We start from the raw sequence: 15,649 nt of genomic DNA, 5'->3' as shown, positions 1-15,649 counted from the left end.
GAATTACACCCTACTAGTAAAGATTATACATATTACTCTTTCCCTCATTCAGCCTATTCAAGGATAGACTATTTCTTTATCTTTAATACAGATAGACTCAGGATAAAAAACTGTAATATTGCAACAATTGATCTGTCGGATCATAGCCCAGTCTCTATGTCTATAATCCTGGAAAGGAAAATGAGGAAAACACTATGGAGGCTAAACTCACATATACTCAATAACCCGAAAGTAATGGAGAGACTAAGGGGAGAAATCAAAGAATATCTAGACCTTAATGACACGGGAGAAACATCACCAGTGATTTTATGGGATACATTGAAAGCTGTACTGAGAGGGAAAATTATTTCCATTACTACTCACATGAAAAAAATCAATGCACAAAAATTAGCAGACCTTCAAGGAAAATTAAAACAACTTCAAGTTGGAGATAGCAACAAAAGTAATTCAAATCGAAAACAGGAAATTAGGAAATTGCAAAGTGAAATTGATGATATTTATATGTTGGAAACTCAAAGAAATTTTCTTTACCTGAGACAAAAGAATTATGAAGTAGGAGGTAAATCAGCTAGATTATTAGCATATAAATTACGAAACAACAAGCAGACAATACAATTCATAAAATAAAGAATCCAAAGACAAAGCTTGTGGAGAGTACAATAGGGAAAATTCAAGAGAGTTTTGAAACATATTATCGAGAGCTGTACTCCCAACCCCGGGCCCCCAATGAGCCCTATATAGACAGTGTATTGAATTTTTTAGATCTACCTAAACTTACAGATTTACAAAATGAAAGTTTATTAGAACCAGTAACTGTCAAAGAACTGAACGTGGCCATCTCTAGGTTAAAGGCTGGAAAGTCCCCGGGTTCTGATGGGTTTACCTCAGAGTGGTACAAGTCCCTGAAGACACAGTTAGCCCCATTACTACTTAACACCTTTAATTGGATCTTGCAGAGAGGAGAAACTCCACCTTCCTGGAGAGAAGCGATTATTTCAGTTATTCCTAAAGAGGGTAAAGATAAACTAGAATGTGGCAATTATCGGCCAATTAGTGTTCTTAATTCAGATTACAAACTATTTACATCTATATTAGCGCGCAGATTGGAAAAGCTTTTACCTGGCCTAATCCATTTAGACCAGACTGGATTTATTCAACAAAGACAAACACAGGACAACATAAGGAGAACTCTGCACATATTAGAACAGGTTAATAAGAAGGAGACAGAGACAATGGTAGTAGGATTGGACGCTGAGAAAGCTTTTGATTCGGTTAGTTGGGCATTCCTATACAGAGTGTTAGGAAGATTCGGCTTTCAAGAAAGGTTTATTAAAGTAATTCAGACTCTGTATGACAGCCCAACAGCCCGAATTAAGATAAATGGGGACCTCTCTGACTCCTTCATTTTAGAGAGAGGCACTAGACAGGGATGCCCAATTTCTCCTCTCCTTTTTGCGCTATATATTGAACCACTTGCCCAACTAATAAGACAGAGCGAAATCGTAAAAGGTATCAAGGTGGCAGGGATTGAACAGAAAGTGGCGTTATTCGCAGATGATGTTTTGGTCTATCTGAGTGAACCAGAAAAATCATTTATAGGATTGTTTACACTGTTGGATGACTTTGGGAAAATATCAGGTTATAAAATAAATGTAAAGAAAACGCAGGTTATGTCCCTAAATTATACACCATCCAAAAAATTGCAGGATACATACGATCTTAAGTGGGAAGCTAAATCATTAAAATATTTAGGAATAACCCTGCCGAAGGATCTTTCAACACTGTCACAGGTAAATTATGGGCCATTAATCTCAGAGATAAAAGCAGATATGCATAGATGGAATCTTATCCCCTTTTTAAGTTTAAATTCAAGGATAAATACTATAAAAATGAATATTCTTCCTCGGTTATTATATCTTTTCCGTACTTTACCAGTGGAGGTGGATGATAATCAATTCAGGGAATGGGACAAATGGATTTCCCGCTTCATTTGGCAAGGAAGGAAACCTAGAATTCGATATAACACCTTACAGTTAGGGAAGGAAGGAGGAGGTATGGTTCTTCCTTGCCTGAGAAATTATTTTTATGCCTCACAGATAACCCCTCTGTTATATTGGTGTAATAAGGAATATAAGGCTAGATGGAAGGAAATAGAATTTGGATTAGTTGACAGCTTTCCTCTTCAGGCCTCAATAGCTGACAAAGATTGATGGCCCAGTTGGAAAAATCTAATAATGCTTGGATAAATCTTACATTAAAAGTATGGCAGAAGGTGGTTAATTCATGTGGAATTAATAACATGCTAAAACTCTTTAGATGGTGTGCATATGATACCGAATTCCTTCCCAACAGAGGAGATAAAAGATTTGAGCTATGGATAAAGAAAGGTCTTACAACCTACTTCTCATTTATAGATAAAAGAGTATTACAAAGTTTCCAAATCCTGCAGGACAAACATGGCCTAGAACATAATGACTTTTTTAGGTACCTTCAAATACGAAACTATGTTAACCAGAGTTGTAGATATACAGACCTATCAACAGTAGAATTAGAATTTTTCAAGATTCTGAATTCGGCTTGCAGTTCAATACCTAGTAAATCAGTTTCTCACCTATATAATGCACTCTCCCATGCTAAAAATGTAAATACACTGTATATTAAAGAGAAGTGGGAGAAAGAAGCGGGGTTGGTACTTTCAGAGGAGGCTTGGGGGAAAATCTGCAGCTTTCAATGGTCCTCGACTAATTCTTTGACTTGGAGAGAACATTGTTGGAAAAACATTATAAGATACTTCAAGACCCCATATCAGGAAAAATATAAAGATACAAATGTGATGTGTTGGAGAAGGTGCGGCTCTAAGGAGGCAAATCATTTTCATATTTTCTGGGATTGCCCTAAATTAAGTCTATTTTGGGAAGGTATTCATAGAACATTAGTTAAGGTACTTAGGTCCCAGATACCTCTGAACTTTGAGACGCTCTATTTGGGGCATGTATTGTTCCTTGAACAGAAGGAAGATATAAAGTTGCTGCAGGCCCTCTTAGCGGCAAGTAAGAAATCAATCACTAGAAAATGGCTAAATCCAATAACACCTACATTAGAAGATTGGTACGAAATTATCTTGGAAATATTTAAAATGGAAAAGTTGACCTACTCCCTGAGAACTCAAAAAGAAACATTTTATCAAATCTGGAATAAATGGATTGAATATATAACCCCAATGCGAGCAGACTTTAGATGACTCTCCTAATGATTTATATTGCTCTTCTCATCAACACAGTAATATTGCTAACGTAAACACCCCTAGTCTAAATGTTTGTTGTTTTTTTGGAAAATAGAGAATTAACACAAGTAAAGGGAAAGATTTGGGAAAGGGATAAAAAGAAAAAGAAAAAATTAAGTAAATAAGTACATAAGGATTGGATAATTATGTCTGCGGGCAGGAACAAGCACGAACAAATTGGGATATAAACACCTACAATGGTTGGTATATAGGCTTGTATGCAACATTTTGGACCAGTGGAAATGGTCCAGAAGGGTTGTATGGAAACTATTATTACCATTTTTCTTAACAACTAATTTCATTACTTAGCCTAATAGGTTAGATTTACCACAGTACCTAATTATCTATTTAAATGTTTATTTTGCTTTTATATCATCTCAATGTGTACTTAAGAATGTATAAATAATTGTAGTTTTATACATATAAAAAAATGGAAAAGGTTATATGTGTGAAAAAAGTACATGATAATTGTGAATTCCTTATCCAAATAAAAATAAAATTAAAAAAAAAAGGATTTGTGAAAGGAAAATCATATCTGACGAATCTCATAGAATTTTTTGAGGATGTAACTAGTAGAGTGGATTGGGGAGAACCTGTGGATGTGGTATATTTGGATTTTCAAAAGGCTTTTGACAAGGTCCCACACAGGAGATTAATGTGCAAACTTAAAGCACACGGTATTGGGGGTATAGTATTGATGTGGATAGAGAATTGGTTGGCAGACAGGAAGCAAAGAGTGGGAATAAACGGGACCTTTTCAGAATGGGAGGCAGTGACTAGTGGGGTACTGCAAGGCTCAGTGCTGGGACCCCAGTTGTTTACAATATATATTAATGACTTAGACGAGGGAATTAAATGCAGCATCTCCAAGTTTGCAGATGACACGAAGCTGGGCGGCAGTGTTAGCTGTGAGGAGGATGCTAAGAGGATGCAGAGTGACTTGGATAGGTTAGGTGAGTGGGCAAATTCATGGCAGATGCAATTTAATCTGGATAAATGTGAGATTATCCACTTTGGTGGCAAGAACAGGAAAACAGATTATCTGAATGATGGCCGATTAGGAAAAGGGGAGGTGCAACGAGACCTGGGTGTCATTATACACCAGTCATTGAAAGTGGGCATGCAGGTACAGCGGGCGGTGAAAAAGGCGAATGGTATGCTGGCATTCATAGCAAGAGGATTCGAGTACAGGAGCAGGGAGGTACTACTGCAGTTGTACAAAGCCTTGGTGAGACCACACCTGGAGTATTGTTGTGCAGTTTTGGTCCTCTAATCCAAGGAAAGACATTCTTGCCCTAGAGAGAGTACAAAGAAGGTTCACCAGATTGATTCCTGGGATGGCAGGACTTTCATCTGATGAAAGACTGGATCGGCTAGGCTTATATTCATTGGAATTTAGAAGATTGAGGGGGGATCTTATTGAAACGTATAAAATCCTAAAGGGTTGGACAGGCTAGATGCAGGAAGATTGTTCCCGATGTTGAGGAAGTCCAGAACGAGGGGTCACAGTTTGAGGATAAAGGGGAAGCCTTTTAGGACCGAGATGAGGAAAAACTTCTTCACACAGAGAGTGGTGAATCTGTTGAATTCTCTGCCACAGGAAACAGTTGAGGCCAGTTCATTGGCTATATTTAAGAGGGAGTTAGATATGGCCCTTGTGGCTAAAGGGATCAGGGGGTATGGAGGGAAGGCTGGTGCAGGGTTCTGAGTTGGATGATCAGCCATGATCATAGTGAATGGCGGTGCAGGCTCGAAGGGCCGAATAGCCTACTCCTGCACCTATTTTCTATGTTTATTGTGCATGTAATGTCCTGGTTTAACTTCCCAAAATGCAAAATGTTGCACTTGTCCAAGTAAGTGCTGTCTGCCATTCCTTGGCCACTTTTCAGTTGATCTAGATCCTGTTGTAATTTTGGATAACCACTGCCACTGTCCACAATGTCAACAATTTTGGTGTCATTTTCAAGCTAACTAACAATGCCATCTACTTTCTGATCCAAAGCATTAATATAGATGACAACCAAGAGGGCAGCACAAATTCCTGTGGCATACCACTGGTCTCCAGCCTATATAAAAAAAAAAATAAACTATACAACAATGTCATTACTCCTACCATCAAGCCAGTTGTCTGTCCAGTTGACCAGCACACCCTGGATCCCATGTAATCTAACCTTCTGAATCAGGCCACTATGTGGGATCTTATTAAAGGCATTGCTGAAGCCCATGTAGGCAGTGTTCAATGCAATTGTCAACTTCTTAATAAAAGTCATTCAAGTTCGTGAAATGTAATTTCCCACACGCAGACCTATGCTGTTATATCTAGTCAGTCCTTGCCTTTACAAATGTAAGTAGATCTAAAATCTCCTTTAGTAGCTTTCCCACCCGTGTTTTGTGTCCTTGAAGTAGAGAAAGAAATAAGTTTTTGATACACAGCTATGTGGAAGAAAACAAAGGAAAGTATATGATGGATCAGAAGATGGGAATTGTAAAAGGGCTGAGGATAATTTGGTCTGGAGGAAATTGGAATGGTGGAACATGCTTCTGAAATGCTTAAACTTGCTGTTCTATACAAATGACGTTTGTAAGATGACTTTTAAAATGACGTTGGAAGATGACTTTTTTCTTTGTTTTGCATTGAGCTTGTTTGAAAGAGAATACACATTCTCAGGGCAGAGAGTTCAGAATGAGAATGGAATTTTATGTTAGGTTTAACTTGTTGCATCTACAGTGATGTGTGTTTTAAAATATATGATTTATTTTGCTTTATCACTCCTCCCTGCCGCCTCTGTAGATGCAGAAGTGCTTTATCACAAGTTTGAGTAGATGATGGAATGCAATTCCTAAATTTGGAAGTTTTGAATGAATTTTATTGGGTACAGTTTCTTGAGGAATTTATTCTTTTACCTGCCATTATCAGGAATTCCTGTGTGTATAAAGCTGTTTTTTTTCTTTTTTACAAAAACAGGGTTTCTGTATGAGTTTTCTGACTCAGCTGGATCGGATATCTCACCCAGTCGTTGAGAAATTAATTTGTCATCATGTCATTGGAACTAATGCCAAATCTGTTCTTCAGCAGGTATATTTTTGGTTTGTTTTTGAGCACTAGTTACTGGCTTTCTGAAGCAATCTGGGATGAATAGTTTGTAATGAGACTTTCAATGTACAGTCTTGTAATGGAAATGTATGCTTACTAAAAATTACTCAAAGAATATAATCTGGAACTGATGAAATTAATACCCTGAGGAGTTATTTGTACTACATTTAAAACATTTCTAATTCATATTATTAATAAATGTTGAATATATTGGCTCTTATGGCCTCTTCTTTCCTGAAATCAGTATCTTTAAATAAGAGGTGTTGTTTGCCTACTGCATGAGACAGTTCTATGAACTACAAACATGGGCTTTGCACAATATCATACTCACTTTGAAATATACACGCTAGTTAGGTTTTTATAATCACTCGAATGCTGAACTGTTAAATAGTGAAATATTAAATATTTCATATTTTCCCAAAGTGTGACTAGCACGTGATATTTGGTTAATTAATCTAGGCTTTTGGATAAATAGTCCAACAACATAATCATAGACAAGCAATTGTGTGGAAGCCTTGATATATCTAGTGATTACAAACATCTTTTCAGATGTGATAGGTAAAGCATTTTCCCCTACATATCTGACTTAAGTTTCTAGTTCATGATTGCTTTGGGTTGATAACATAGTCCAAATTTCTGAATGATCAGAAATGTTTAATTTGCAAAAGCAGAAAATTTTCAACTATTTTCTTAATGTTTCAGCCCATCCCTGAGCCAAAAGGAGGAGGAGCTGTGCAGATTGAAGGCTACTGGATTGCAACAGGAGATAAAGAGCCTACCATTGATAAGCTATATATACTTACACCTTCTGTCAAACTCAACTTGAGAGATCTAGTGAGAGTGGTTGCAGCAAGGTAAGAATATTTAATTATTGGGCTATTAAATGAAACAACAGCAGTTAGTATTGTTGGGATTATTAACTTGATTGAACCCTGAATCATTGGGCCAAACAGTTTGTGTCCATTTCTTTTTTTTGCTTTAGCTGCTGTATGCAAGTACAGCCATATGCCATATCAAACATTATTTGGATCCTTGACTGAGACGTGAACACAGTCTGCCGCTTCCAACCAATTAACTTAAGATTTTAATGTGTTTATTTTTAAAAAAAGAATTTCTAGTTAATACTGTCATCACTAGTTTTCTGTTTTGCTTTTAGCCTTTATTGTCACTTCAGACCTTCAAATACTAGCACAAATTCAATTTTTTGTTTTATGATTTCTCTTTGAAAATGAACCTACAGGGTTCACTTTTATGATCAAACGGCTGTATGTTTAATTAAATTGCCACAATATTATTTTGTTTTATTTGCCCTAAACTCAAATTTTGTTTGTAATGCAACATTAACATTGTTTTATTCAAAGAATTCATCCCGTGCTTATTCAAGGAGAAACATCAGTTGGTAAAACCAGTCTGATTAACTGGTTGGCATCTGCTACTGGAAACCATTGTGTACGGATCAATAATCATGAACACACAGATATTCAGGAATACCTTGGCTGCTATGCATCTGACGACATCGGCAAATTAGTATTTAAAGAAGGTTTGTACGCTCTTGGAGATTGTAAATTGTGTTCTATTTTAGCTATATCTATTGCTTAACTTGAATGATATTTAGATTATGAAGACACGCAGTCCTCTTTTATTGTCATTTAGTAATGCATGCATTAAGAAATGATACAATATTTCCTCCGGTGTGATATCACAAAACACAGGACAGACCAAGACTGAAAGAACTAACAAAACCACATAGTTATAACATATAGTTACAACAGTGCAACAATACCATAACTTGATGAAGAACAGTCCATGAGCACAGTAAAAAGTTCAAAGTCTCTCAAATGTCCCACATCTCACGCAGACAGGAGAAGGAAGAAAAACTCTCCCTGCCATGCCCGACCACAGTCCGACTCTGAGTCATCCGAGAACTTAAAGCTCTGATCAGCCCTCCGACACCGAGTGCCGAGCACCATCTCTATCCAAGTGATTCGACCTCAATTTCAGTCGCCAACAGCAGGCAAAGCCGGAGATTTTGAGGCCTTCCCTCCGGAAGATTCACGATCGCACAGTAACAAGAGCAGCGAACGGGCGTTTCAGAAATTTCCCCAGATGTTCCTCTGCTTTCACGTCCTTCTCCATCAAATCAGAATCATCCACGGCCCCTATTTAGCGGATACAATAGCATTTTCACCAGAGGGCTGCGCACGCGTGGCGCGCTGCTCTCTCTCCTCCCGTCATATCTATATTTCACAGACTTTAGATGAGAAACATTGGAATGCAAACCACGAGTATGGTACTGATATTTATCCTCTGTGTATTTTGACATTCTGTGCTCAGTTAATTCCACACTTGTATTTTTATCTGTTTAGGTGTGCTTATTAATGCCATGCGAAAAGGCCATTGGATAATTCTTGATGAATTGAATTTGGCCCCAACTGAAGTTTTGGAAGCACTCAATCGACTACTTGATGACAATCGTGAGCTCTTTATAACAGAGACACAAGAAGTAGTAAAAGCACATCCAAGATTCATGCTTTTTGCAACTCAGAACCCTCCTGGACAATATGGAGGTCGAAAGGTCTGTTTTTGATTTGTTTTTCTAATTTGTTGGTTCAAAATGCAGGACAGGATATGTTTTGAAAATATCCCGGATAGTTGACTTGAATGCTTGTAATTGGTATATATTTGTATATAGTAAATATATTTGTATATAATTACTTCAGAATAATTCATTATTCTGTTTTGTATAATAAACAGGCTTTAGTAAATTACTCTGTTATTGGGTGATGAACCAAAGTAATGCTCTGGGGTCTTTTCCCTGTAAACTAAGTACATGGGTAAGAAAATATATGGTAGATGACATAATCCTTTGCAGATATTCATCAGAGCAAATTTGGCATTAAGTTGGCGTATTCTTACAGGAATGAGGCAACCTGTTAATTTCAACGTGTTTAATTTTTCTTGTATTTTGAGTCTCTACTTGGCTTTAGACTCTCAGATTATAATTTTAAGAATAGTAAGACCTTCAAATAAAAATATTTTCTGATTTCAATTGCACTTGCAGGTTTTGTCAAGAGCATTTAGAAACCGTTTTGTGGAATTGCATTTTGATGAACTTCCAAGTGCTGAATTAGAAGTGATAATTCACAAGAGGTGCTCTTTGCCGCCATCATACTGTGCAAAATTGGTTAAAGTTATGCTGGATTTGCAGGTATTTCAAAAAGCAGTCGTCTTTAAACCAATTTATTTATTTTTCACAGGTGCACTGAGTATTAATGAATAATGATCTAAAATACTTTCAGCAATTACTTTAAATCTGTTAATAAAATGAGTTTTATCCATATTTCAAAGGAGGAAGTAAATGGGGTGGTGGAGACTTTAACTTAAAAGTAAATGACATCTTGGGGGTGACTAACTTATGGTATTTTAATAAGGATATTTCTCTAATCAGTCATATCGCAGAGGTTCAAATGTTTTTGCTGGAAAACATGGCTTCATTACTTTGCGAGAGCTGTTTAGGTGGGCCGAGCGCTACAGATTGTCTGATGTAACAGCACAAAATTATGATTGGATTCGGCATATAGCTACTGATGGTAAGATTTTTAATTTTTCTTTTCAAGTCATTCAGTGTATTGAACTTAGATGGAATATGATTACAGTACAAATACAAGGGGATTTGAATTTGGCTTTCTCTCAGGATCCTTTTCTTTCCATATACTGCTATGATAGGTGTTCACTTTTTTTTTGGGGAAAATCATTGGTTGTATGTTTCCAGTCATTCTGTTAAACTTCAACGTAAGTTAGCATCCTTGGTGTTATTGGTGAAGGAATGAGTCAAATTCATGATGTTTCTATTGATGGCATCTAAGTCTTCTAGAGATGGGAAACTGCCTTTGACAATAGTATTTTCTAAATCTGTTGTGGTCATAGAAATGCAGCACATTGGGTATTCATTTGTTCCACCTATGCAGCTTTTATGCTTTTGGCTGGTCGTGTGAGAAAGGAAGAAGAAGTTGCTGTCATTCGACAAATTCTTGAAAAACAATTTAAGAAGAGGCTTGTTCCTGAAATTCTATTTTCAAAAGAAAATCTTGAGAAAAAATTGAGTGAGTATTAGTGGAGGAGATACTTTTCTGAAATTCTGTTACATGTACTGAGTTTTATCAGTTCAGTAACTTATTTGCTGTTGTAAACTTAATGATAGTCAAAAGTATGGGTATTTTACAACCTATCCTACAGGTTTGAATGAGTTTCTGATCTCACTACTATGTGGTTGAACATTTCTAAATATTTGCACGTTCTTGAATGGCTCTTTAAGTATGTCACTTGATATTACAGCATGTAGTTTATCATAGTTACAGCTAGACATAATTTGAGCAAAGCAACAGATTTCAAATGCTATTTTTAAACTTTTCATTTTTTCCATTGCACAGGTCACTGGTCAAGTCTGAGGTCAGTTATGCCTGACAATTTTCACCACATTGTATGGACATATGGTATGAGGAAACTCGCAATATTGGTGGGTCAGGCTTTGCAGTTTGGAGAAGCTGTGCTGCTTGTTGGAGAAACTGGGTAATCAAACGTTTAAAATCTTAGCATATTCATAATTCTGAGTTGTATTAATCAACTAAATGAATAGCAGACAAGCAGGAAACAGTGGCCATAAATTGTACTTTTTGTCTGCTTGGTAAGGTGTAATAAGATGTATGCCACAGTTTTTGTGCTGGAGCCTCCATTTAAATTCGGTAATTGACTTGGATGAAAGCACTGAAGGTATGGTGGAAGCACTGAAAGCACCGAACACTTGGTGAGGAGACAGGTTGGCAAAAAACAGTCTTGTTATCTGTTTTTCAAAGGTTTAGAGATGGGTCAAGTGTGTAGCATAAGAAAGCTTAATAAAAGGGATGATTAGACATGATTGACAATAGGCAGGTGTGCATATATAGTGAATATTAAGAAGGCTGAAAGTGTTTTTTTTATTACTGGGAGAAATAAATATAGTTACAAAGGGTATTGATGAGAATATATTTTGAGTGTTCAGAATTGTTCTAATGAAATTAATGTGGTGGAAGTGGTTCAGAGTTGCTTTACAAGACTCCTGAGGGATCTTGATTATATTAGATTTAGATTCAACTTTGTCATTGTGCCAAGTACAGATACAAAGCCAATGAAATGCAGTTAGCATCTAACCAGAAATGCAAAGAATAGTGTTATTTACAAAATAACTGTGAATAAAAAGTAAGTGCTACAGCACACAAATATAAAAGTACTGAGACAGTACAATATGGGTGCAGTATTGCTTAGCGCTGTGATGTGAGGTTCAGCAGGATCACAGCCTCAGGGAAGAAGCTCTTCTGTGCCTGCTGGTTCAGGAGTGGAGGCTCCTGTAGCACCTACCGGATGGGAGGAGAGTAAAAAGTCCATGGTTAGGGTGAGATACATGCTTGATAATGCTTTTACCCTGCCCAGGCAGCGTTTATGGTAGATGTTCTCAATAGTGGGCAATTGGGTGCCGATAATCCGTTGGGCAGTTTTCACCGCACACTGGAGTGTTTTGAGGTCCGATACGGGACAATTGCCATACCACACTGAGATGCAGTTGGTGAGTATGTTCTCAGTGATACGGCAGTAAAAGTCTGTCAATATCCTGGGACAGAGGTGAGCTTTCTTGATGCTCCACAGGAAATAAAGGCGCTGTTGCACCTTTTTGATCAGGATGGAGGAGTTCAGGGACCAGGTGAAATCCTCAGAAATGTGGACACCAAGGAGTTTGAAGCTTGATATATGCTTCACTACAGCTCTGTTGATGTAGGTGGGGACGTGAGGGTGGCTTCTAGCATGCCTGAAGTCCACAATGATCTCCTTGGTCTTCTGGGTGTTAAGGGCCAGGTTGTTGTCGGCACACCCCGTGGCCAGGTGCTTGACCTCATCCCTGTAGGCCGCCTTGTCATCCCTTCTGTTCAGGCCAACCACTGTGGTGTCATCTGTGAACTTGATTATGGAGTTAGAACCACCTACAGGAACGCAGTCATAGGTGAAAAGTGAGTACAGAAGAGGGCTCAGCACACAGCCTTGAGGCACGCCGGTGTTCAAGGTGAGAGTGGAGGAGGAGAGGTTGTCTAACGTAACTGATTGGGGTCCGTTAGTCAGAAAGTCTGTTGATACAATAGATGTGGAAAGGGTGCTTCCTTTTGAGGGAGAATTCAGAATTAGAGGTTGCTGTTCAAAAAAAAATAAAGGTTCGTCACTTTAAGATTGGGTTATTTTCCCACCCAAAGTTTGGTTGTTGTCTAAATCACTGATCACTTGTAATTAAAGAGAAAAGATGAAAGTTTTGTTTTATTTCTCAGATGTACATTGAAACATAGTGTTAATTGCATCAGCGATCAATACAGTCTCAGGTCAGACTGCAAGTGGCATCATGCTTCTGGTGCTAACGTAGCATGCCCACGAGCTTGCTAACCTGAACCCATACGTCTTTGGAATGTGGGAGGAAACAAGTATCCAGAGGAAATCCACACAGTCACAGGGAGAATGTACAAACTCCTTCCAGACAGTGGCAGGAGTTGAACCCTGATCTTAGACAGCTGGCATTATAAAGTGTTAAACTAACCATGCCACATACTAGATCACGTGATAACAATAAGAACCTACTTGACATGGACTGCTTGAACAATTGGAAAGTTTAGGTAGATAACTTCTTGATTCCCTCTGTGGACGTTTTACAAAAGTACTTTTATCTGGAAGTATAATAATTTCTAATAGAACCTAAACTATTTTTCTTCAGACAGTGTTCTCTAAGAATGTAATTTAATAATGTGCCTAAATGGAAGGAACAGGGGTTGTTCACTGGAACAGAGGAGGTTGCAAAGAATCTGTGCAAGACTTTATAAGTCTTTCATTAAAATAAAGTGTAGGTTGAAACTCTGCATTGATGTCTAAAGCGGGGAAGGAATACTTGTGGTTTATAGAATAGTGGCATGGGGATGTTGTGCTTGCACAATGGGTAGTTAGGGCCTGAAATATGCTGTCAGGGTTGATGATAGAGGTGGATTCAAAATAGAACTAGGTAACAATATGAAAAGAAAGAATTTTTAAGGGCTGTGGAGAGAATGGCAGAGTTGAGACGAACTGATGCTCTTGCAAAGAACAGTAGAGACAAGGGGCAGCATCTATTCTGTACTGAAGTTCCCTTTGTTTCCAAGCACCGGAAATACAAATCCAAGAATTTGGTGAGTCTGTCTCGGTAGAGTTCACTTTTTTTGTACTGCCATTTTTGCTTGTAAATTCTTTTACATTGAACATTTTGAACTTTAACCCAAAGTAAATTTATTAGCAGAGTACATATATGTTACCATGTACTGCTCCAAGATTCATTTTCTTGTGAGCATTCAGAGCAAATACGAAGAAACACAATAGAATCAATGAAAAATTTATCAAGACAGGACAGCAACCAATGTGCAAAAGACAACGAACTACAAATACAAAAATAAAAAATAAACAATAAATATTGAGAACATGAGATGAAGAGTCCTTCAAAGTGAGTCCATTGTTTCTGGGAACAGTTCAGTGATGGAGCAAATGAAATTGAGTGTTTATCCTCTCTGTTTCAAGAGCCTGATGGTTGAGGGGTAGTAACTGTTCCTGAATTGAGTGGTGTGGGTCCTGAGGCTCCTGTACCTCCTTTCTGATGCAGCAGTGAGTAGAGAGCATGACCTGGGCGGTGGGGGCTCGATGATGGGTGCTGCTTTCCTGCAGCAGCTTTCTCATTTTGTCCCAATTTTACCCCTCTAGTACAATCCTTCATATTTTTCCACTTTGTAGTGACATCTGACATCAATTCGCTCATCCTCACAGCTTAGAAAAACTTTATTTATTTAGTGTAGTAATCTGTCAAGGTGATTTACAGGGATGTCACACAAAATGCTGGAGGAACTAAGCAGGTCAGGCAGCATCTATGGAGAGGAATAGTCAATGTTTCGACTGAGACCCTTCATCGGGACTCAATCCAGAATGTCGACACTATTCCTCTCCATAGATACCGCCTGACCAGCTGAGTTCCCTCAGCACTTTGTATGTGTTACTCTGGATTTCCAGCATCTGCAGAATCTCTTGTGTTTACAGGAACGTTACTTTGACTAAATCTGTAGTCTCATCACACTGTGCTTTGAATGATTTTCTCTCAATTGATGGTATCATGGAATGTAGGATGTTCTTTTGCTTTTGTGTAGGTGTGGTAAGACAACAGTCTGTCAGATGTTTGCTGCCTTGTTCAATCAGAAGTTGCATACAGTAAACTGTCATCTACACCTAGAGACATCAGACTTCCTTGGGGGCCTCAGGCCTGTCAGACATGCTTCTGGTGAAAATGTAAGTATAATTTGATCTGGAATTCAGAGTTATTAATTGGCTCAAGTGTTCACATGTCTGATTGTTAGATTTGAAATGGCAACACAGTGAAGGGGGAGAAATCATTTGAAATTGAAATCATTGTGCATGCTGCATGCACAATAATTAATGGTTTGTACAACCAATAATTGGTCATGCTATAAATTAATCTTATCTTTATAAATCTGTATACAATCAGTTACTTGAAAAGTTTTTGTTTTTACCTATTATATTGAACACTACACTTCAAGACTGAGCACACGTTGAATTCGAGCAAGTTTGCTCAGTGAGTCCTGATGACATAACAATTTGCAGGTGCCACTGTCTGAGAGATTTGATTCCTGGTTTGGATAACCAACGAACTCACTAAAAGGCAGCAACAGTTTCTTTTTCAATAAAAAATGTTTTCAAACTTGCTATATTTTTGCAACCTGGATTCTGTTTCAAACTGGAAAGGATAGCAGCAGAGCAGTATAGGATTGTCCAGCACATCATTAGACATATTCATCTGCTTCCTACATCAGCCGTGCATTCACTTATAGCTAAGAAAAGACCTGGTAATGTGGTTCCTTGGCCTTATTGGCTATCCTGGGACCCGTGAAATAGGAGTTGGAAGCAAAGTCACATTAGATTGCAAAGGAGTGCATAAGGAATTATCTTTTACAATTGTTTTTGCTTAAGTGCTCAACATTACAGCATGGAGTCAGTGTTTTTCTCCTTTTATTCCTGTCATTAATAGAATAGATTATGAAAAGGAGGGGAATAAAAGTCAATCAAAACAAATACAAAAAGCATCAAAAGATGCCATAATTTCAAATTGGAAATAAATTGGAATGAGTGAGCGTCTACCAAATTACTCATGCACAGATGGTACTTTGTACTTCTGA

General features: G+C 37.8%; 1 protein-coding gene across 2 annotated transcripts in view; it reads left to right on the top strand.

The window, feature by feature from the left end:
* The window catches only part of mdn1 (midasin AAA ATPase 1), a 181,032-nt gene that overhangs the window by 37,756 nt on the left and 127,627 nt on the right, over positions 1-15,649 (top strand). For both annotated transcript variants that reach the window (XM_063040373.1, XM_063040372.1), the window contains exons 22-30: positions 6,249-6,359; positions 7,080-7,231; positions 7,739-7,917; positions 8,744-8,952; positions 9,439-9,585; positions 9,826-9,967; positions 10,346-10,480; positions 10,808-10,946; positions 14,606-14,744. In XM_063040373.1, the coding sequence (XP_062896443.1) occupies positions 6,249-6,359; positions 7,080-7,231; positions 7,739-7,917; positions 8,744-8,952; positions 9,439-9,585; positions 9,826-9,967; positions 10,346-10,480; positions 10,808-10,946; positions 14,606-14,744 (1,353 nt within the window). The remainder of the gene's footprint in view (positions 1-6,248; positions 6,360-7,079; positions 7,232-7,738; positions 7,918-8,743; positions 8,953-9,438; positions 9,586-9,825; positions 9,968-10,345; positions 10,481-10,807; positions 10,947-14,605; positions 14,745-15,649) is intronic.

The sequence above is a fragment of the Mobula hypostoma genome, chromosome 2 (assembly GCF_963921235.1).
Source record: "Mobula hypostoma chromosome 2, sMobHyp1.1, whole genome shotgun sequence".
Lineage (NCBI taxonomy): Eukaryota > Metazoa > Chordata > Chondrichthyes > Myliobatiformes > Myliobatidae > Mobula > Mobula hypostoma.
Note: the sequence above shows the minus strand (reverse complement) of the source record. Positions and strands in the feature narration are given on the sequence as shown.